Here is a 22,991-nt window from a genome sequence, read left to right on the forward strand (position 1 = left end):
GGGCTCCACAAGAATTTGGAGATTTTAGTCTAAATGTCATAGGAAGCTATTAAAAGTTTAAGTTTCCATGTTTTAAAAAGATTATTCTGACTGCCAAGGAAAAGTGGAGGAGGGTACCTTTTTCCCCACATCCTTGCCAACACTTATTGTTGTTTGTATGCATAATAGCTGCCATTCTGATTGGAGTGAGATGAAATCTTAGAGTGGTTTTGATTTGCATTTCTCTAATTGCTAGTGATGATGAACATTTTTTTCACGTATTTGTTGATTGATTGTACACCATCTTCTGAGAAGTGTCTCTTCAGGTCCCTGGCCCATTTATTGATTGGGTTATTTGTTTATTTGTTTGGGCTTTTTTTTTTTTTTTTTTTTTTGGTATTTAGTTTTTTGAGTTCTTTATATACCCTAGAGATTAGTGCTCTATCTGATGTGTGAGGGGTAAAGATTTGCTCCCAAGATGTAGGCTCTCTATTCACCTTACAGATTGTTTCTTTTGCTGAGAAGAAACTTGAGTCCATCCTTTATTGATTCTTGATTTTAATTATTGCACCACAGGGGTCTTATTAAGGAATTTGGGGCCTAATCCCACATGGTGGAGATTAGGGCCTACTTTTTCTTCTATTAGATACAGGGTCTCTGGTTGTATTCCCAAGTCCTTGATCCATTTTGAGTTGAGTTTTGTGCATGATGAGAGATAATATGGAAAGCAGTATGGAACCATCATTTGACCCAGATATCCCTCTCCTCAGTCTATACCCAAAGGACTTAAAAACAGCATACTACAGGGACACAACCACATCAATGTTTATAGCAGCACAATTCACAATAGCTAAACTATGGAACCAACCTAGATGCCCTTCAATAGATGAATGGATAAAAAAAAATGTGGCATATATACACAATGGAATATTACTCAGCAATAAAAAATAATAAAATCATGGTATTTGCAGATAAATGGATAGAGTTAGAAAGACAATTCTTAGTGAAGTTAGCCAATCCCAAAAATCCAAATGCCGAACACTTTCTTTGATATATGAGGCTGATTCATAGTGGGATAGGGAGCAGGAGCATGGGAGGAATAGACGAACTCTAGGTAGGGCAGAAGGGTTGGAGGAGAAGAGAAGGGGCATAGGGTTATTAATGATAGTGGAATGTGATGGACATTATTATCCAAAGTACATGTATGAAGACACGAATTGATGTGAATATACTATGTATAAAACCAGAGATATGAAAAATTGTGTTCTATACGTGTAATAAGAATTATAATGCATTCTGCTGTCATATATAAATTTTAAAAAACAAGTTTATCTAATCTTAAGTATATGTTAATGAATCTTAGTTATATAGCTTTCTTAACTAAATGTAATAAATTTATTTCTTATTATTTATGAAAAAAAGAAAAGAAAATTGGAGGAGGGCACAAAAGAAAATGTAAAGACCATTCAAGGATGATGATAGTAACTCATTTTCAATTTGACCATCTATTTGAATAGAAGTTCAGTGGATAAGACAAAGAAATGAAGGGAAGAGCGAGGAAATACGAATAGGAAAGACAGTAGAATGAATCAGACTTAACTTTCCTATGTTCACCTATGAATATGCCACCAGTGAAACTCCACATCATGTATAACCACAAGAACTGAATCCTAATTAGAATAAGTTATACTATATGCACAGATAATATCTCAAAATACACTCCACTACCACATATTTCTAAAAAGAATTAATTTTTAAAAATCATTAAAAAATATCTATTTGAAGGGTAAAAGCTTTAGGACTTGATGATGAATTGGTTGGGGGAGTGGGTATGGGAAACAAGAGAAGTCAGGTAAGGGGAAAAAACATACCAAGAAGGCATAAACAACTGCCTGGACTTAGGTATAATTTCCTCAGAAATGAAAGAGTAGGAAAAAATTGCTTTTGCTGGGAGAAGATCAAGTACTAATTAACAACGTATTTCAAGTAGCAAAAATGCTCTATATATTTGGTTGCTTTTATTATTTTAAAGAATTTTAAAAGAATTTTAAAGAATTCCTGCCTGAAAATTAACATCTGTCAGATTTCACTTTAGATTAGATCCTCCAATAACTGGAAAATAACCATCCCAAGATAATTTTCTTAATACTTTCTTCCAAATAATCTTAAGTATCTTCTCAACAGTGACGCCCTACACTCAGAAGAGACACTTATAAAGATGGGTAGTGTCTGAGATTCTTCTAGTTACCACAACATCACTTGAATGGCAGGTTAAATATGCAATCCATGTTTCAACACTCAAGGAGAGTCAAGGGAGTAAGAAATCTAGGTCTGATCAAAACATCTCAGGTTTCAGAAGGTTTTAGAAGGACTGTTTCCTGAGTGATGAAGATTAGATTCAAGATCTACTTGGGGCTTAAAATCAACAGGATTTAATCAAGACTTGGATGGAGGAAGTGATGAGGGAAGAACGAAAGAAAGAGAAATACACTAGGAAAAAAAAGCAATTAGCATTTTTGCATGGATCATGCACAGACTGAAAAGAAAGAGAAGGTCCTAAATGGAGCACGTGAAATAGGTACACTGCTGGGCAGGAGTTGTGTGGCTCAGTGGTAGAGAGCTTGCTTAGTATGTGCAAGGCCCTGGGTTCGATTCCCAGTACCACATAAAAATAAGTAAAATAAAGGCATTGTGTCCAACTACAACTAAAAAATAAATATTAAAAAAAAGAAAGAAATAGGTACACCGCTGAGCTGGGGGCAGACTAAGTAGAGTGGAAAAGGTCTAGAATAGAGACTCAATGGATCAAACCTGCAGGCATTACATACTATTTGTTGAGAAAACACAGTAATGACCTGCTCATAAAAATCTAGGTTTCTGGTTTCTTATGATAAATGAGAAGATCATCCATGCCAGGCCCACATTATTAGAAGGCAGTCGAGGGCTAAAGGTGAGTGATGGGTATCCCCTTAGATAGGCACCTGTCTGTTCTATCCCTTACTACATCCCCAACCCAGCCATTTCACTCAATTTCACTATATGTCAATGGGTGAATTTGTGACTCCCAGTCCGCAACACCGAACCCAGCAATAAGGTCCAGAGTTGGTGGGAGTAGATGACACAAGAGTATAGGAGTATATGTTTGGAAATGGGGACATGTGAAAGGAGGAATGAGAAGAAAAATCTATTCAAGAAAGCAAAGAGAAGTCTGTTTCACATAGAATTTGCCTAGGCAAAGTTTCAGCAAATATAAAAAAAACTTACCCAAGAACAAATTCCTGGGCAAAACAGAATACCTTACCACATGTTCAGAAGTCCAAATTATAGCACCTCTATTTAAAAAACAAGGGGCCTACACAAATTTATTCTTAAATGTTTTGCTTTGGTGCATGCTTTAACTTGTCCAATTGTCAAGAAAACATGAGCACAGCCTTACAGAAAGGCATAGTGAGCACAGGAATCATGTATCTGAATGAGCATGTTTGCCTAAAGCAGAACAATCCTGCCTTCTCAGTGTAAAGGGCTTGCTAAGAGGCATTGCAAGAATGCACAGAACCAAAGCTCAGTATTTGCATTCACTTGAAGGCATAGGAGAGAATGTGGTCTTATACTTTATTTATTTTTTAGAAAAACATCCTGTAGAAAATGCCCATTAAACATTTCCCCCTCAGTTTCGCTTCCCCCAGGCTTCACCACACTCTAAATGGCTATGCCTCAGGCCAGTGTGCAGAGGCCCATCAGTCCCAGGGCTGAGGCCCATCAGCATCACAGTGTTACTAACAGCAGTCTCTGTGGGAGAAGGGACTGCTCCAAGCTCTGCCACTCTCCGAGGGCTCTGTTCAATCTAGGCTGTTAACATACTTTCTCTTCATGGAAGAAAAATAAATAATTTAGGTGTATACATTATAAATGCAGTTATGCAAAAAAAAAAAAAAAGCATGCATGTTGACAAGAATGGAAAAGTATCAGCAGAATTAAGCAATTGTGTTAGGAAGAATTTCTTCTTTTCACAGGTACTTGTTAATATCTTTGTTATCTAAATGCTCAAATTTGACAAACCATTTGAAATGTTTTTTGTTTATTTTCTAACACTACCTCTCAACTATTAAGAGTATTAAGTGGAAATATCCATTCATCTGGTCAGTCAATAAATTATTTATCTATAACTGATTATACATAAGGTGCTTGCTATAATAGTGGGGAATGCAAATGTGTGAGTCTTGGCTTTCAATGACTCTGGCTTATTAGGGGAGAAAAGAAACGTTCACGGAAAACTCCAAGAAAAGGAAGTAAAAAATGTTCTAATTCTTGGACTGGGGTTGTGGCTCAGTGGTATAGTGCTTGCCTTGCATATGTGAGGCACCGAGTTCAAGCCTCAGCAGCACATAAAATAAATAAATGCATAAAGGTATTGTATCCATATATAACAAAAATAAATTTTACAAAATGTTTCAATTCTGACCTAATAATTTCATTACTAAGAATTTACCCTTAAGTAAAAAAAATTCTAAAGGTCAATAGGGATTTTGCATATAAAGATTTTCACTAACACACTAGTTTCAATAAATATCTGTCTAAAAGAGTGCCAAGCCTTCCCTCCACTATTCTCTGTACCTTCCTTTATCTTTCCTCATAGCACTACCACCCTATTAAACCTCATTATACTATTGAATAGAATATAGAGTATATTTGTTTACTTGATTATTATGTTTCCTCAAGTAGAATGTAGGCTCAAGTGGGCCATGTACATAAACCTGTCTTGTTTAACATCATTTCACAAATAAGAACTTGTGGAGCCAGATGTGGTGGTGCACACCTGTAATCCCAGTGGCTTGGGAGGCTGAGGCAGTAGGATTGCAAGTTCAAAGCTAGCCTCAGTAACAGTTAGGCATTAAGCCATTCAGTAGGACCCTGTCTCTAAATAAAATACAAAATAGGGCTGGGGATGTGACTCAGTGGTACCCCTGAGTTCAATCTCTTGTACCCCTGCAAAAAAAGTATTTGTGAAAAGAAATCAAAGAAAGAAAGAAAGAAATTATAATGGAAACTGATAGCAATAACTTAAATGCTAAAAAATAAGCTAATACTAATTAAGTTATTTATTATATATCCATTTGGTAAACTTTAACTAATAAAATAGTATTTAAAGCTAAAGCTTATACTCAATGAAAAATGGTGAATTTTCTAAGAAGTAGACCAAATTATGTATACTAAACCATCATAAAAACATAAAAGCCCCCAAAACAAAAAACTAGAAGGCAATACACTAAAACATTTATAGTGATTTTTTTTCCTTTAGGTGGCAAAAACGTAGTTGCCTTTTATCCCTCATTCTTCTATTGTATGTATTTTCTAAATTTTCCACAATGAATGTGATATTTTTTTAAGTAGAAAAATAATAATAATACAACTTAAAATCTACCAAGAAGGGGCTGTGGCTGTGGCTCAGCGGTGGCACACTTGTCTGGCATGTGTGAGGCACTGGGTTCAATTCTCAGCACTGCATACAAATAAATAAAATAAAGGTCTGTCAACAACTAAAAATATATATATATATATGTTAAAAAAATCTTACAAGAAGAAAAACGCAATTCAGGCAGGAACAGGTCAAAGGGGCCTTAAGTATGTGTGTGAGTTATCCAATAATGACAAGCTCTTGCTTTGTTTGATGCTTGGGCTTGAACCCAGGGCCTATCACTGAGCTACACACATGACCCCAGCCCCAACAAGCTATCATAGGTTTTAAACAAAGCATCAGGTTATCAGAGTGATATTGCAGAGAAGGAATATGGAGGATGGGCTAGAGAGGAGTGAGGTTGGGGACAGGTGACTAGGAGAAGGGTCTGTGAGAGTCTAGGTACAAAAGGACGAACGGGAACTATAGTTTGAGGAAAGAGGGAGAGAGAGGGCTAGTAGAGAAAGACTGAAATGAAGCAATGGTGAGTCTGAGTGACTAATTCAGCAGGAAGGAGGGAGAGAGGAGAGGCCTACAGAGTTGTGTCTACCTAGGAAAATGGTGAATTACTAGGTGGTGAATCTCCTTACTTGGCTTTAAGGAAGAGCTCTGGCATGAAAACTGTTCCTCACACTATTTTACAAATGAAATACTTAGTTATTTCCTTTAATATTATGAAATTTGAGTGAAAATTATCACTTGTCAGATTCCAAGGGGGAGAAAGTAAAACAAAATAGCAACTCCTTTCTAACGCTGAATACTGATCATTAGCTATAGCAATGCCCAACAGGCATCTCTACAGAGACTGTCTGTACCAGGACCTTGATGATTCTTCTGCCACTCAGCAAGTCACTCTATATAATTTATTACCACAAATGATGTTATTATCTAATTCCTGTGAAGTTTTGTGAAAACTTCAGATAAAAGGAAAATTTTCATGTTTACAGGAGAAACTTACAGCCTTTCCTACCTGATTATAACTTACAGAGTTTGGGGTTTTCTGGCAAATGCTACTAATACCACTTTTTTTTTCTAAGTAACTTTATTTTATTTGTTTATTCTTTCTATTTTTTTTTTTAAATGTGGTGCTGAGGGTTAAACCCAGGGCCGCACATGTGCTAGACAAACGCACTAACGCTGAGCCACAATCCCAGCCCCCAATATCACTTCTTAGTAGTATCAAAATATCACCAAGTGTTTTCATAAAATATGCATAAACAACATAAACATTAAGAAATTCTTGGAAAACAAGCCTTTGTTAAAGTAGCATTTCATGCAGAATACACAGCATCAGAATGAAAAGGCTTCATATTCCTATAGTCATTAGCAGTAGCACCAATACTATGCATTTCCCAGTCACTAAACTGGCAGCTAATGGCATTCCCATGACCAGACAAGATGTAACAGCGCAGGCCCCTTGAGGTGAGCAACTTTGCACTATAGGGAAGAACTCCTGCAGCCAAATTAAAGAACCTAAGACCTACTGGCCAGCTTTACGGGAAACAATACACAAAGAGTGAAGGGGGAGCCATACAATAAATTTATGGGCTCACATACCTGGCATCAAGGAATCTTGATCTTAGAATCATAACTGCTTCACAAGTGCTTTGTTTGAGCTGCATCTGAATGGAACTAAATTTTCGATGGATGATGCCCACCATTCTTTCAATCTCTTTTGGGGAAATGGGACGTGTTCTACTCTGTTCTCGGAGAAGGTTCATCACATGTGTAGTGAACTCATTACATGCCTGTAATGGAGGACCAAAAAAAAAAAAACACTTCTTAGAAAACTGATATTTTTACATTATCACATCCAGACATTAACTTATCTGAATTTCTACCTCATTTGCAGTCATTGTGTAGAGGGTAAGACAAAATAAAACAAAGATACTTGGGAAATAGCGGTGATGTAGTTAGATGGAGCGGGAAGATCTGAAACTGAGTGGCCAGACATGCAAAGGAGACACAATGATCAACAGCCCTTCCCAACTCTCCTTGTTCTAGTTCCAAAGTAAGGTTTTTCCACTGGAAGGTGCTTGCTACTATTTTATGTGTACACACACACATACACTTTTTTCCCCTACTCCCTCTAGTGTTTTACATTTAGTCAACAAATGTTAACTGCAAAATTAAGTTCAAACCTTTCCAAGTGATATCAGGGACACAGAAACAAGCAAGATGGAGACCTGGCCTTCAGTGAAATAAAACATAAAAAACTAATTCTCACACAAGGAAATCAGTACGTAATGTAACAGGAAGATATTAATAAGGTCTTCTTCCTATGTTCCAAGGAGGGAGTGTTCTCATCTGGAAAATTCATGGGAGAAGTCATGTTGGGCTACAAAGAATGGATAGTATTTCTGAAAGGTAGAAGCAAGGAAAAATTCTAGGCACAGAAAAACTCTAGCACTAACACCATGTAGCAATTTCAGTGAGTGGGTAGGAGGAACAGAAAGATATGTAGAAAAGAGGAAGGCCTAGTTTCTTGTTTAGGTAGGAGTTAGGGATTGTGCCCAAGCCTCAGGTGTGTTAAGCATTATCTCTACCCCTGAGTTACACCCCCAAGGCAAGAAATAAGGGTTGAATAAGCACATGACAAGCATGCCAATGACCTAGTATAATTTGGCTGGATAAAAGCAACCTCTGTAAAGCTGCTCAGCTCTTCTAAGTGGGGGCAGCAGGAAAATTAGAATAGAAAATTTGAAAATAAGAATTAGACTTGGGACCCAACTTTTTAGCTAACAATGCTTGGACACTGTCTCTTTCAGTTCACCTGCTCTCTTTTAGATCTCAAAACTGTATAACTGGATCTACACTGAAATTCAGCTCTTCCTTGGTAAATAAAGCATCAGTCTACACTCTTGAGTAAAAATAACATCTAGCATTTTTGTTAAAAAAGACAGGATGCAAGATTCTGCATTTTGCCTCACAACCCCGCCGTCCCCCGGTAGGATAGGCAGACAGAATGATCACTGACTGATCAAGGCAAAACATATTTTGAAATTATAATCATGTCCACTTCCCTACAGATATCCTGAACATTGCTCACATATAATACATGGTAGTTTTTCTAACTGCTCATTAGAGAACTAACCTTTTAAGTACACTGGGTATTTTACTTGAAGCTTTTACAGAATTTTTCTATAAATATTTTTAAGGTGAGGTAAAATGAATCTTCTTACCATTTATTTCAAGTTGTTTTTTAAAAAAATATGTTCAACTCTTAAGAAAATTTAAATTCCCTATGAGTAGTGACCCCACATTATACTTATGAGATTCTTAGAATACAGAACTGTGCAATACACACAGTAGGCAACCAAGACATCCCCAGATGGACGGGTGGGCTTTCCCATCATAATTTTTAAGAGTGAGGGAGGTTCATATCCAGGAGCTCATTGCCCCTGGGCCATGAGTACAGGATTCTTAACCTCAGTCCATGGAAGGAGTTAGGATATCTGTGGCAAAATGTATCCTGGGAAATTGTATGTCACTTGTGTGCACAGATGTGTGAGGATCTGCAATTTATTTTCTTTTTAGATTCTCAAATAGTCTGTAACTAAAAAGGGTTAATGATTATTGTCCAAGGTTATAATATAGTAAAATAACATGGAATTCTTTAGAATAAAACCAGATTTTTTTCTATATTTAAGAAAAACAATATATTTTAAAGTAAATGTAAAATGTTCCACTATGTTATCAATTTGGATTATCTTCTGCCAAGCGAAAAATAACTGGTCACCCAGCCAAGAAATATTACTTTTTTTTCTTAATCTTTCTCTGAGGATATGTTTACATAATTTCCAAATTATATAATTTGACAATATTTACCTTCAGTTTTCATATCAGTAAAATGAAGAAAATTTTTCTCCAAACTGGGATTAGCAAATCTACAGCTTCATACCTAATTCCATAGAATGTTGACATGTGGAACAAAAAAACAGTATGTTTGGGAACTGCTGAGTTAACCAAAATTTTAAAAGATTTATTGGGCATGGGAGGACAGTACTACTCAGTATTTTTATGCCAATATGCATAGAGGAGAAACAATATATACAACTTTACCAAAATTTGGCCACTCAAACTCTAATCTCCAGATCAGTGTTATCAAATAGAAATATATACTGAGCCACATACAAAAATTTTTAAATTCTCTAGGAGCCATCATTTCAAAAACTACAAAGAATCAATTTAACAATGTATTTGACTTAACCGTATGTATGAAAAACATTTCAACACACAATGTGTTTAAAAACAAAAAATGCTATCAAGATATTTTTACATTCCTTTTTGTACTCTTAGAAATCCAGTGCATATTTTACATCTGTAGCACATCTCCATTCAGATTAGGCTAACTCTTAAGTGCTCGCTAGCTATGTACATTGTGAGTAGAATATTATGAGACAGCACAATTCTAGAGTGTATTATAGGCCAATGAACTAAGAAAACCCTTTGGGAAACACTATCCTAGATAATCCTGGATATATTTATATTTTTATTCTTCACCACCACACATTTATAAATGCAGAGGCAAGACTCATTTATGAATGTCCTTAGTGAAATATTGGAAATTATTAATCTTTGCATCCCAACCCTTAAGTATGTCTAAATAATCTTAATGGGAAGCATACAAAAAGTACTTCTGTTGCATATCAAAGGACAGCTGCCTTAAGAAAAAGCATTCTGAGCTGAAGTCACTCTTTTCACAGCAACATTTTTACTTGAAAACAACAATGATAAATTATTATTATTTGGAGTTGGGTAGTTGGCAGATGTTTTCTCAAAATGAACCAAGTGAGCCTATCATGTCAAAGAAAATAGCTGGCAGAATTTGTGCCCATGATAAAATTTGAGTTTTCAAGTGGATATTAGAATTTTGGAAAACTTGCATCATACTGTGAGCTTGACAGTTTCCCTGTAGACTTTCTGGTTAATTCACTGTTGATATTAATATATACATGTATTTTAGTACTGTATAATGAAATGCATTAACATTTGGAAGATACTCCAAATTCAGTGAACCAATACTTTACAACTGATCAATGCATCACGTTACAAAGCACGCACAGGTAGAAGATCTATTCCAAGGGCAAACTAGATCAATAGATTTTAAAGGAGAACCCAAAAAGTTCATTGATGTGGTTTCAGATTTCAACTCATAACTAACCTGTATAAAACTACAACTTGTCGAGTATTGATATAATATTTTTTTAAATTCAAAATTTTCTGAAAAAGTTATTAATATACTCCTTTCTTTTCCAATGAGGTATGTGTGTGAGGCCAGATGTTCCTCATATACTTCAACATATGACAACAGATTGACTGCTGAATCGGAGAATCAAGATGACTTCTATTATGGCCAGCAAGAGAGTGTGTGAAAATGTAAAAGCAATGCCATTCTTCTCACTAAATTGAGGGGTTTGGGTTTTTTTAAAAATAAAACTTTGAAGTTATTTTACTTAAGATGTGATTGCTTGTATCGTTCTTAAATTAACTAGTAAATACTTTGAATTTTTCTAGCTTTAGTTTCTATTATAATAAATATTGATAGATAAATCCACCAAGCAAAAGCTCTAGGTGCAGGGGAGGGGCTCCAATAATTTTCAAGAGATCTAAATTCTATAATCGAGAAGGTAAAGAATTGCCGTACTGGGATATATATGAAGAAGCACTTTTAACTTGCTGTGTAATTTCTTAATTCCTACAAACCCTAGTCACACGTTATGATAACATATCCATGGCAAGGTATAGTCTTGGTAAATAATTCAGGACTCTTATGTGCATGACATCTGAGATGTTAGCTCTCTTAGATTTTGTCTGGCTGAATTTTAACCACAATGGGGGTCTTTGGTTTCTAAGAAGCATCCAAAGGCCCATTGAGAAAAAAGGGGTTAAAAGCAAAAAGTTTCTGTATCTAAAAACTCATAATTTCCTAAAACATTTGCTGAATGTCTCACAACTTATTAAGTGAAGCCATCTATGAATACAAATGCTGATTAGCAATTTGGCAATAGCCCAACATTCACAGAATTCACATAGCTTTTCTTTAAACCAGTAGTTCATACATGATTAATTAGAACATCTCATTTATGTAGTGTGCACTTTAGCTCATTACTCTAAGTAAAATTCGTTAAGTATTTACATTTAGATAATTAAAATCTGGGTACACCCTTAAGAAAGATGCATATACTTTAGGCAAAGTGATTTTTTTTTTCCTTTATACCACTGAAAGTAAATTACAGCCTCATTTACAGCATCATCTGTACCAGTTTCAGAGCAGAGCACAACACTGCCTCATCTACTCTGTAAAAGGTACACATTTTAAAACATATGAATGCAGTAGGAATGATCAAATGACTGCAGAGTTATTCAGAAGGGCCACACAAACATACCTGGATTGATGTTGTTCATAATACAGAAAGCTTATTTCAAACACCTGCCTTATCCTTCATCCCATCTACAAGACTATATTATTAAGACATTTGGAGAAATCTATCATTATTTTATTGTTAAGTGGATCTGTCAGTTAAGAACTTTCTGATCAATGTCCATAATATAAATGTATATACACCCTGGTTCATTGGAATATTTAGGAAACAAGAATTTTAATTCCTTGAATTTCCTGATTAGAATATTGACTGAATTTTCTTTTTCTTTTAATTCAGCTGTCCTGATTCAGCTGCTTGCATGTTTTAAAACATACAAAGTTCACGTAAAGCATGGAAGACTTCATCTGATAAAAATATTTCCAATCAATTATTTTCATAAGCTTATCTCTTTGCCATTTGTTCCTTTCTTCTCAAAAATTGAAACCAAGTAATAACAGTTCTTGAAAGATTTGTATTATAGATGTCTTAGTGGTATTTTTGGGCTAGTAAAACCATCTCTTCAATATCTACACCTATTTGATTTACACAGAAAACTTAAGCTCTCAGTGTTTTCTCCATTTTGTGGTAGTGCTTTGTTTAACTGTGTATTCAAGGTTCAACTCTTATCTTTAAGTTCAAATAACAGAATGTAAAATCAGAGAGTAGACAAGCACTGATGTTGGGGAAGTTTTCAAATGAGTCAGAGATCAGTTCTAAAAACTGAATTATTCTTTGTAACCATCCAGGAAAATTGATTGTAGACAACAGATTATAACACGCCCTGTTCTTTTTGACCAAAAGAAGAAATCTCTATTAAAAGATGCCCAGCCAGGTGCAGTGACCCGTGCCTGTAGTCCCAGCTACTCAGGAAGCTGATGCAGGAGGATCACTCGAGCCCAGGAGTTCAATTCTAGCCTGGGCAACATAGTGATATCTGATCTCAAAACACAAAACAGAACAAAAAAAAGTAGATACCTCTCAAATTTGCATTGCAACCATTTTCTAAATGTCCTTAGTAACTTTGCTAATAACTCTAATATCATAGATTTTATATTTACTGAATGTTTGTTAAGTCAACAAACCTTCTTATTTGGAGATTAAAAAAAAAAAAATGATTCTGTCTAAGCCAATTGGAATAAGACCAATATACCCAAGAAACAGTCACAAAGACAAAAATATCTGTTGTACCTCAACACTTCTCACTGACTCAAATGGTTTAGGAACATATCTCATGAGAGTTTTGTAAAGATTATGTTGTGGGTTAAATTCTTTATGATAACTAATACTTAATAAATAGCAGTTATAATTGACAATAAAAATGACAATTTTATAAAACTCATGTTGTGTCTGTCATTCTGTAAGTCCTACTCTGGTTACCTAATATAGTTCAGCCTTCTCATAGTCTGAATAAATAGTTTCCAAAGTTGCAAAAAAAAACATTTGAATATAAAAGGACTCATTTTATTTATCAAGTTTGGGGTCATAAATAAAATTGATACACAGAGTCAAACAACTGGTAACTTGGAAGACAAAAAGGGAACACTCAAACACTCCTTCCAGCTAAGGAAAAGCCTCAGCATTAAAGCCAACAAGAATTTTAGCTTCATGGCACATGCCTGTGATCCCAGCTACTTGGGAGGCTGAGGCAGTAGGATCTCATGTTGGAGACCAGCCTCAGTAATTTAGCAAGACCCTGTTTCAAAATAAAATAAAATGGGCTGAAGATGTAGCTCAGTGGTAAAGAGAGCATCCCCAGTGGGGAGTTCAATCCCCAGTACTAGGGGGAAAAAAAAAAAAAGCCAACAAAAAGCAAAACTCTTTCCATGGAGAACTGAACAAAAAGGCCATGCTTGGGAATGTGAAATACATAGCTTACACTAGGTAGTATCCTATCCTGCTTAATTATTAAGAAGAACAGCAAAACAGAACCAAGGTGGCACAATCTCTACTGTGATAACAACAGCATTTTTAACTTAATAAAAGAAAATTCCTTTTACAAGCAAAGGTGATTTTTGCCGGCAAATATTAACGTAAGCAGAGATCCTCAGAAAAGCATGAGGATGTGCCTTTAGATCCTGCACTTGTTCTCCATTCCCAACAATCTCCTGCAATCTCTGAGTCTTAAATTCTTTGCACAATCTTTTGCTACTGCCAAATGATACCTGATTGGTCTTGAGCACATCCAGTGTATATAGTTGGTTCCAGTGTTCTGCTGGATTTGGGGTGAATACAAAAGACATCTATGAACTCAGAGAGCAGGTTCCTTAATGCTTGGGAAGGGTTGGGACCTTTACAACACTTTTGCCTTCAGCAAAAATGTATTTCAATATAATTATAGTAGATAGCTTTCAATATGTCATCTCTATTATAGCAGCTGTAAATTATAAAGTGAATTGCCTGTATACAAGCATTTCCTTCTGGGACAAGCAAAGTGTGAGAGCTACACAGATCATAGTGTATCCTTCCTCAAACAGATGTCAAGGTCAAATCTCATTTGCAAAAACCAATGAGTCCATTTTCTTGGGTAGAGAAGTGGAGAAACCAAAAAAGGCTAGCTCAATTGAAGGTCTTCAGTTCTTAAAAGCAAGGCTTTCTGAGGGCCGCTGGCTTAAATTCGTTAGAAACTAAGCTATTTTAACAGTTGGGTCTTTAAATTACAATTTTAAACCTATATTTAAAAGGTAGAGTAAAACGATTTTTCAAAACTTGTAGCTAATCAACAAGAAGACAGAAGCAACTGGATTTGTTTCAGCTAGAAAAAAAGCAATGCATCTGAGATGAAGTATTAGAAGATCATTTGCAGCAAGCTTTGGAAAATTGTCGTATTCCTGCTGGGTATCAGAGTCAACAAGTCACAATTAAAATAGTTTGGTTTCCTTTTGGATGGTAGTAATATTCAAGAATCTTACTTTATATATGTTTAATGCCTAATATTTCAAAAGCACCTGCATTTAGGTGGTTAACATCAAGAATCATTAAACCTGAGCCTATGGAATAGAGACATATGATCAAAGAACACTTTTTGAGGGAAAAAGTGTTTTTAGAGACAATACCATACCTAACACCCATACTGAGACTTACAGCCTGAATATGATTTTGCTCAAACTGTAACTCTAGTCTGCTTAGCTTTGTAAATGTGGCTATGCTTAGAAGGGACTTTAATTTACCGCAGTGGTGGTGTTTGTTAATTTTACGGCAACCTAAATCCAAACAGGTTTTAGATACATTTTTTATTACAGCTTCATCGCAAAACACAGTAGAGTGAGTGAATAACTCTAAGATTCCAAAGTAGTTTAGTAAGGATCAACACAAATTTCTAATGAATCCTCTGCCTTAACATATATGTTCTTCCTATTTACTGATAAGCTTTCTGTCAGTGTATCCATGATCACTCGAGGGAAGAAAAAAATAATTTCTGGAAAGTAATTAAAATAGTAGGTTTTCCATTTGCTTTGTTCCCATTTCAAATGTAATCCAACATAGGCAAATTGGAGAAAACCAGAATATATCTAAATTATTTTTCAATTCTGTGTGAGTACCAGTATAATTAAATAGACAAATATGGCACATTGTCAAAACTGACTGGAATGCCTGATTCTAACAATGTGTGGCATTGGACAAACCACTTAACCTCTGTGAATCCCACTGTCTTATCTATAAGAAAGAAATTATGACATAATTTATTTTAGAAATGCCACCGATTCAACTTATTTACCTGTTTCACCCTTCTAGTAATACCAAACATATCCCTAAAGGTCTAGATGTTCTTATATCCTAAAGAACTGAAAGGAGGGCTGGGGTTGTGGCTCAATGGTAGAGTGTTCACCTAGCATGTACAAGGCCATGGGTTCAATCCTCAGCACTACATAAAAATAAATAAAATAAAGGTATTGTGTCCAACTACAACTTAAAAAAACCCGAAAGTTAGAGTTGACTGTTTTATGTCAAAACTCACTGATAATTAATAACTTAGGAGAACTACAAACAAAAGAGCTATAAAAGCTAGGTCCAAAGACAACCCAAGGGAACTAACTGCTCCTATGCAACTTCTAAAACAATTCAGCACCTACAGAAAAAAAACTGATTCTGGTGAGTCTGCCAATTAGTCCTCATACCCCATTATTTATTTGTCCATAATGATGCAGAGATTTCATATATCTATCTGTTCTTTCTGAAAGTATTAACAAGAAGAAAGGAAATATACATTTAAATATCTACTAGATGACTGTACCCAAAGATAAGACTCATGATTACATGTTACTCCTAATTTTCTATTTAATGCAAAATAACAAAAAAAATTAACTTATGTAGAACTTGTATCTAATACATATAATTTTATAGAAAAAACAAAACCCTCAAATTGTCATAAATAAATAAATAAAATCTTGGTGATCTGATTCTGGTATTAGCTAAGAGTAGGGTTATTAAAATTCTCATGGGAAATTTTTAGGCATATTTCTAAAACCATGAGGCTCAAGTGCTGGTCATCAACTGATACCAGCTTCTCCAACCTTCAACAGGGCCACAGGGGAGGGGGTGGGGAGGGAGTAAAAAGATAAGTGTGGCGAAACATGGCAGGGACAGTAAGGAACTACCTCAATTGCTCAGCTGTACAAGGTGACTGGTGGTATTTACCTAGTAAATATGTATAGATGTATTTAACATAAACTTATGCAATTAGGATTGTATAAATTAGAAACACTTTATATTGTTTATGCTCAGGGCAACCTTTTCAACCATAACTTATTTTGTTTACTCTTAATTATTCATATGTCAAATCAGAAAGCTGATTTTTTTCATGTACAATAAAAGATAACTTTTTCCAAAATTCTTATTTGCACATTTTCCACCAGAATTTATTCTTATAGATATAATTCTGGGTCCCAGAAAATCCTATTCAGAAAATAGAAAATATTTCATAATATTAATTTACATTGCATTTTAAGATAACACTGCATAAATCTTTCTACCTTCCTTCAAAACATACTCACCCCTGGGGTAGAATTCAGCATTTGTTTAATACCATTATATCCAGATTATTAAAAAAGGCAATGGAGGAATAAAAAAAAAAAAGAAACCATTATATATATATAAACTATTTATATAACTAAATCCTCTATCTATCTGAAAGTGTTCAGGGATCTTATTAAGAAAAAAAAAATCATTAAGCCTGAACAGGGGTTATGGAAGGGAGTTTTGGAGGGAGAGAGGGATGAGTAGCACAGAGGATCTTCAGGACAGTGAAAATACTCTGCATGGTCCTATATGGGTATACATTTATCAAAACCCATGGAATGCACAATGCCAAGAGTGAGCCTTAAGGTAAACTAATGGACTTTGGGTAATTGATGCATCAATGTAGGCTCACCAACTACAACAAATGTAACTCTAGTGTGTTTCTATATCGACCTCATTTCTTTTGCTCTTTGAGTTAACACTTACCCCTCACAATGGAGAATGCTCTGCATATGCAGGGGAAGAGGGCATATGACATATCTCTATACCTTCCTCTCAATTTTGATGTGAACCTAAAACTGCTTAAAAAATGTATTTCAATATAATTATAGTAGATGGCTTTCAATATACTTAGCAAGATCCTGCCTCATAATAAATAAATAGAAAGGGCTCTGGATGTGGTTCAGTGGTTAAGTGCCTCTGGGTTTAATCATTGGTACCAAAACAACAGCAACAACAACTACTACGCACTAGGAACCCCACTTCACATTAAGTGTATGGATTTTGAGAAGTTAACTAGCTATTTAGTAAAGTGTGTATGCTTGAAATTATATGATGTCTAAGACTTATTTTTAAACACCACACCTCCCGCCCCCCCCCCCAATTTTTTTTTTAAATGGCCAGGTGAAAGACAAAGAGTGGCAAAGTGCTGACTGTTTTCCTAGGTGATGGCTGTATAGGGGACTCTTTATTTTAGGTTGAAATTAACAATAGGCAACTGTTTTGTTGTCTTGCTTTTATTTTTGAGGGGGTGAGTCTTGCTATGTTGCCCAGGTTGACCTGCAACTCCTAGGCATAAGTGATTCTCTCGCCTCTGCTTCCCAAGTAGCTGGGACTATAGGTGATACCAGCACAACCCATTTGCAACTGTTTTTGATCTAAAACTTAGCAATTTCATAGAATTTGATCTAATACTATTCTCTTTATTTTTGTGTATGTTTTAAAGGTTTCATTATAATGAGCTTCTTTATTAACTTTCAAATAAGAATTCTTATCAAATAAGAATTCCTCAAATTAAGCAACATTTTGGTCTTAAACTAACAACTAAAATATATTTAACATGAACCACAAGCATTTTACCTTATTATATTAAATCTAAGACTCACTTGTTTTTCCCTCAAGTTTTAACATCTTTGAAGTTTAGAAGCATTTTGTAATCAATGGCATTTTAGAGTTAAAACAGCAGTCTGAATTTTTCTTGGTAGTACATAAAAAAGTGGAACAGCTTAAATTCAAAGATATCTTAGGTTCAGTGAAGGACTGTTAATAAAATTGCTGAGAACAAGAATTTTAATCCTTACTCCTTTTGTAATCAGGAATTCAGCACACAAAGCCTGGTATCTTGAGGTACTACCCATAATTATCCCGGGATGTCTCACGCTCAGAAAGACAGGCCAGAACCTGCTTACTTAAGTAATGCAAGTTAGTTCCCTTTCCTATAGTCTGGCACAATCCATAAGAATTAATTCCTAGGAGGATTCTAGAGCTCACAGCATAGGAGATAAAAGCTCACTATGAATGCTTCCCTTTAAAAGTTGTTAATGCTTATGAACAAAGCCAGTGCATAAATATAATTACACCGAGCTCTGAAGGGCACCAAGTGGTGAGGTTAGAGGGGAACAATGGCTGCAGGTGTTGTAGTAAGGGCATGTGAATATGAGGAATAAAGAAAACTAAAACATGTGAATAGGATAAAACAGGGTTAGATTCACCTCCTAAATCTCAAAGAGTCTCCATTTCACAATTCCAACAATTCACTTGGGTTTCTGTATCGACCCCATTTCTTTTGCTCTATGAGTTAACACCTACCCCTCACAGCCCTGAGAAGTGGTTAGCATGGTCTAACAGAAGAGAAATAGAGGATTTGTGCAGGACTATGAGAGTGGCGGCTGCTGACCTGTTCATATTTCTCCAGTTCTGTGTGATAGATTTGTCTGATCTGGGTCAATTTGGCTCTGTAATCTGAGTGTTCAATAGAGTTATCTGAAGAACCTCCAGAGGCTGCCGCGGCTGCAGCTGCTGCCGCCGATCCCCCACCTTTCTCAGGACCTGAAACCCCTTCTGCCAAAAGCATATTGTCCAGTCTCATTAGCTGGGGATCGGGAGGGTCTTCCTCCTGGGCTCCTCTGATGCTGAGACCTTCAAGGAAAGAGAGAAACAGAAGAAGCGAGAAACAGGACAAATAGTGTGAGTTATTTTGTTTATTTGAGAATATGATCAAACAATATCAGTGCACTACAATTCATGCTGAAAACTTCATTGCTCACATTATCAATAAGCTTGAATAAGTATGAAAATTACTTTCAAGAAAATATTTACATGCATCCTCAAATGTCTAATACCACTCCCTCCAATTTATCCCAGATTGGATCCTTAGAAAAGGTAACCCTGACCTCTTGGCATATCCTAATCATCCAAGATTCTCAGATGATTTAAGCCTAAAGTGGTTAAAAAAAAAAAAAAAAAAAACAAACTGGGGAGGGATGGTTAAGAAAGGAAGAAAATAATTCCAGAGATATAAAACAAGTTCATCAAATGGTGGTTATTCTCTTTCTGCAGTTAAAGAAAAAGAATAAAAATTCTCATAAAATAATTTTAATTCAAAAGTTATATCCAAAAATTAGAAAATAAACAAGATTAGATGGCTTTTTTATCATGTAATTTCAGAAGAGAAATGCATACAATATGAGGTAATTAACTGTACTTGAGTATCTATATTATTAAATGAATAGAATTAAGCAAACTATAAAACCAGGACGCTAAATACAGTATTAAAAATGTGCCACTGACATGGCTATAGTGCTGGGCACACTAGCCTCAATCTAATTTTGCTTTTAAATCAAGAACTTCCTAAGTGATGCCCAGTCAGCATCCTCTTCTGAGTACTATAGATCACAGCTGACAATTCATAGGTTTAATCAGGTCACATAGGCTTTCTGCCAAGATGTTTTCAACAACACAGAAGACAAAGTTTTAAAATAATTATGATGGTATAAAAAGCACCAGAGTCATGACAGCTCAAATCAGCATTTTCATTAATGTGTAACATAATCTAAAATATCCCAGCCCAATTAACCTCTGTAAGTCTGTTTAAAAGAAGGTTCCCCACACTAGTCATGAGACTTCTAGGGACAAAGGGGAAGGAAGTTGGCATCTTGCATGTTTGCATTTGGATTCTGCTTTGCGTCTGTGCCTGTTGTTGTTTATCCACAGTGGTGCACACTCTGTGTCTAGTGTAACTTACATGACAGTAACATCTATAAGCTGCCAAGTATTCAACTGATCACTAGCTCTGTGATTTTATGTTAACCTAGAACTACCATCAATTCTTTTAAGAACAGACTTCATTCCTAGATGTCCTGAATTATAACCACAGCATGACTCTTTTTTTAAAAAATCTGTACTTAGTTGTCTTAACTCAGATGAACAACTTAATAATTCCTTCCACTCAAACACTTTAAAGATGTTACTTTCATTTAAAAATACACTTCAGAATAATTTCAACTGGATAATAAAACGAACATCATAAATTAAAATTATGACTGTTAACCATTCAGAGATAAATAAGATTTGAAAACTATAATATCCTTAGATAATAAGTTCATTTAAGGAAACAAGAATAACTCTATTTATAAATCTATATCAATCCATTCATTGCTAAAGATAACTAAAGATCTAATGTATTTGCTATTTCTTCTAGAATTCGAAAAAGTTGCCTCATATTGTTCTTGAACTACCCCATATTGGTTAATTTGATATTTTTAACTTAACATCTTTTATTTTCCTCCTTTTTCATTCACTAAAATGTTTTAAATATTATAATCCCATGGTTTGGACACACTCATAGGTCATATGTCAAAGTTTTCTGTGTCCTTTACATGTTGTGAGGCTTACTATGGACTCTTTTCTTGCACTTTGGGTTCTGTTTCACTTTATAATGTTTAAGTTTCTCCTTTTAAACTTAACTTTTGTTCATATTTTTGTGTACCTGCTGTTTCTCTTTTGGATTTACAGATAATGGTGTTTCTGGAAATGTTTATCTACCTTTAAAGTTCCATCAGTTTTCTAATTTTCTCTTTATATTTGAACACATTGATCTTTTCCCTATGGACATGTAGCATAGGTCTTTAATAGTAGATCAACAGCCATTGTCAATATTATTATACTACTCTACACTTTTTGCACAGTGGCAGACAAAAGATGCTCAATGACTGATACTAAGGGAAGCAGACCATAAGGGAGAAAGAAGGAAATCCATCAGAAAGAAATGGAAAAGGTACAAACTAATTAGCCATCTATAACACTTTTATACATACCTAATATGTATATGAAGCATCACCACTATACCAATAGAAAGCACCCTTAAGTTCAATGGCAGTGAACACAAGAATAATTGTTAACTATATACTTTCAGCTACTATAATATTCTCCTGTCCTGTGATAAGTAATCTTATTTCAAAAATGAAAAGTATATCAACATGTGTTTGCCTCTAGAATAAGAAAAAAATGTTGTCATGCAATTAAAATTATTTACTTTCTAAATTATGTGCATCAGATATCATAAAAAAAAAATTTCCTAACAAAAAGTTCACATTCCTTTGGAGAAAAAGTACTAGAGTTCTTTGCAATTAGGCAGCAATGAGAAGCCTATTTATCAATAATAAAGTCATTTTTATAACTTTATTTTGAAAAGTAAATCAATTTTTTTTTCTATTAAGCAAAGTAATGATTAAAGTGCTCTAAACAGTAATACCTGGTTTCCAAAATTATTTTCAATTTGAATATTTCTATTTATTTCCTTACTTTACATTCAAGTTACTCATCTATTCATCATCCTACCTGCCTATTCACTTACTATTGCTTAGCTTACTAAACTTCTAAAGTCACTGTGTGGCTTCCAATCATAATACCGACTCTTCGGGGCACCTATAAACATTTTAATGAACCTAAATTCACAAGAGCCAGAAAGAATCCAAAAGATCATGATGGCTTCATTGAAACTTGGTAAAACAATAATTGAAAAAACTGGTTATTCTTGCTTTTTATCCAAAATGTATGTATATTGGATCATATAAAGAGGTTTATAAAGTTTTATATCTAAGCCCTTTGGTCACCACAGCATTATAAAGACGGGAGAAAAAAACAGCAGCCCTATTTGCAATCAACTTATATAACAACAACATTCATTTCAATCTCTCTAAGATTTAGATAAATCATACAAACATAGTAAAATATTGTTTAACAATGAACTTGGCTTTGTTATAAGCCCACAATTTTTGCATATCTTTCAGCAAATCCTAATTAGCTGTCTTTCAACATGCTGTGCACCTGCCCCACAGATAATGGGAGAGAGCATCTGCATAGACGACTGCATTCGGAGGGCAATAAATAAATTACGGGTCAAAATTATTACAAAGCTTTCTCCGAATATACACATACCCTTCACAATACTAAGCTGCAGATGTGAAAAGTACCTAAAGCCCACTCAAATGGTATGATTATGGGGCTGTTTGAGTTTAATAATCTGACTGTAATTCAGGCATTTTCAACAGCTCATTAAGGGTTCATTAATATATAGACAAGCTTTTGAATTATAAATAAGCAGATTAGAAATCTGTATTGGCCAGATTGTACAGTACTATACTAGCCTCTCTAGCAGAACGACACTGTAACACAATGAAGGCTTGACCTGAGAGGCGGAGATGCAAACTCTCGGGGCACTGAGCTTCTTGGTCTCTATTTCAAGGACCGAGCCCACTGGACCATGACTAACCTATTCATTTGGACTGAAGAGTGGCTTCAGAACCCAGCTATTCCAGATATGTGCTGCACATGATCATGAATTAGGTATAACTAACATCTAGCCCTACCATATTTCCATAATCAGGGAAGACACAAAATGATACACAAAAGTTATAAACAACTTCTTTTTACTTTGGAAAGAGTACATTATTCAG

At 35.1% G+C, this 22,991-nt stretch overlaps 1 protein-coding gene across 1 annotated transcript in view; it reads right to left on the reverse strand.

Annotated features, from left to right (window-relative positions):
* Pbx3 (PBX homeobox 3) overlaps positions 1–22,991 on the reverse strand; it is a 205,978-nt gene that overhangs the window by 31,890 nt on the left and 151,097 nt on the right. Inside the window, exons 3-4 of the mRNA XM_076843104.2 lie at positions 18,932–19,173; positions 6,992–7,182 (exon numbers count right to left, since the gene is read on the reverse strand). Coding sequence (XP_076699219.1) covers positions 6,992–7,182; positions 18,932–19,173 — 433 coding nt within the window. The remainder of the gene's footprint in view (positions 1–6,991; positions 7,183–18,931; positions 19,174–22,991) is intronic.

This window comes from Callospermophilus lateralis, chromosome 2 (genome assembly GCF_048772815.1).
Source record: "Callospermophilus lateralis isolate mCalLat2 chromosome 2, mCalLat2.hap1, whole genome shotgun sequence".
NCBI classification, from domain to species: Eukaryota; Metazoa; Chordata; class Mammalia; order Rodentia; family Sciuridae; genus Callospermophilus; species Callospermophilus lateralis.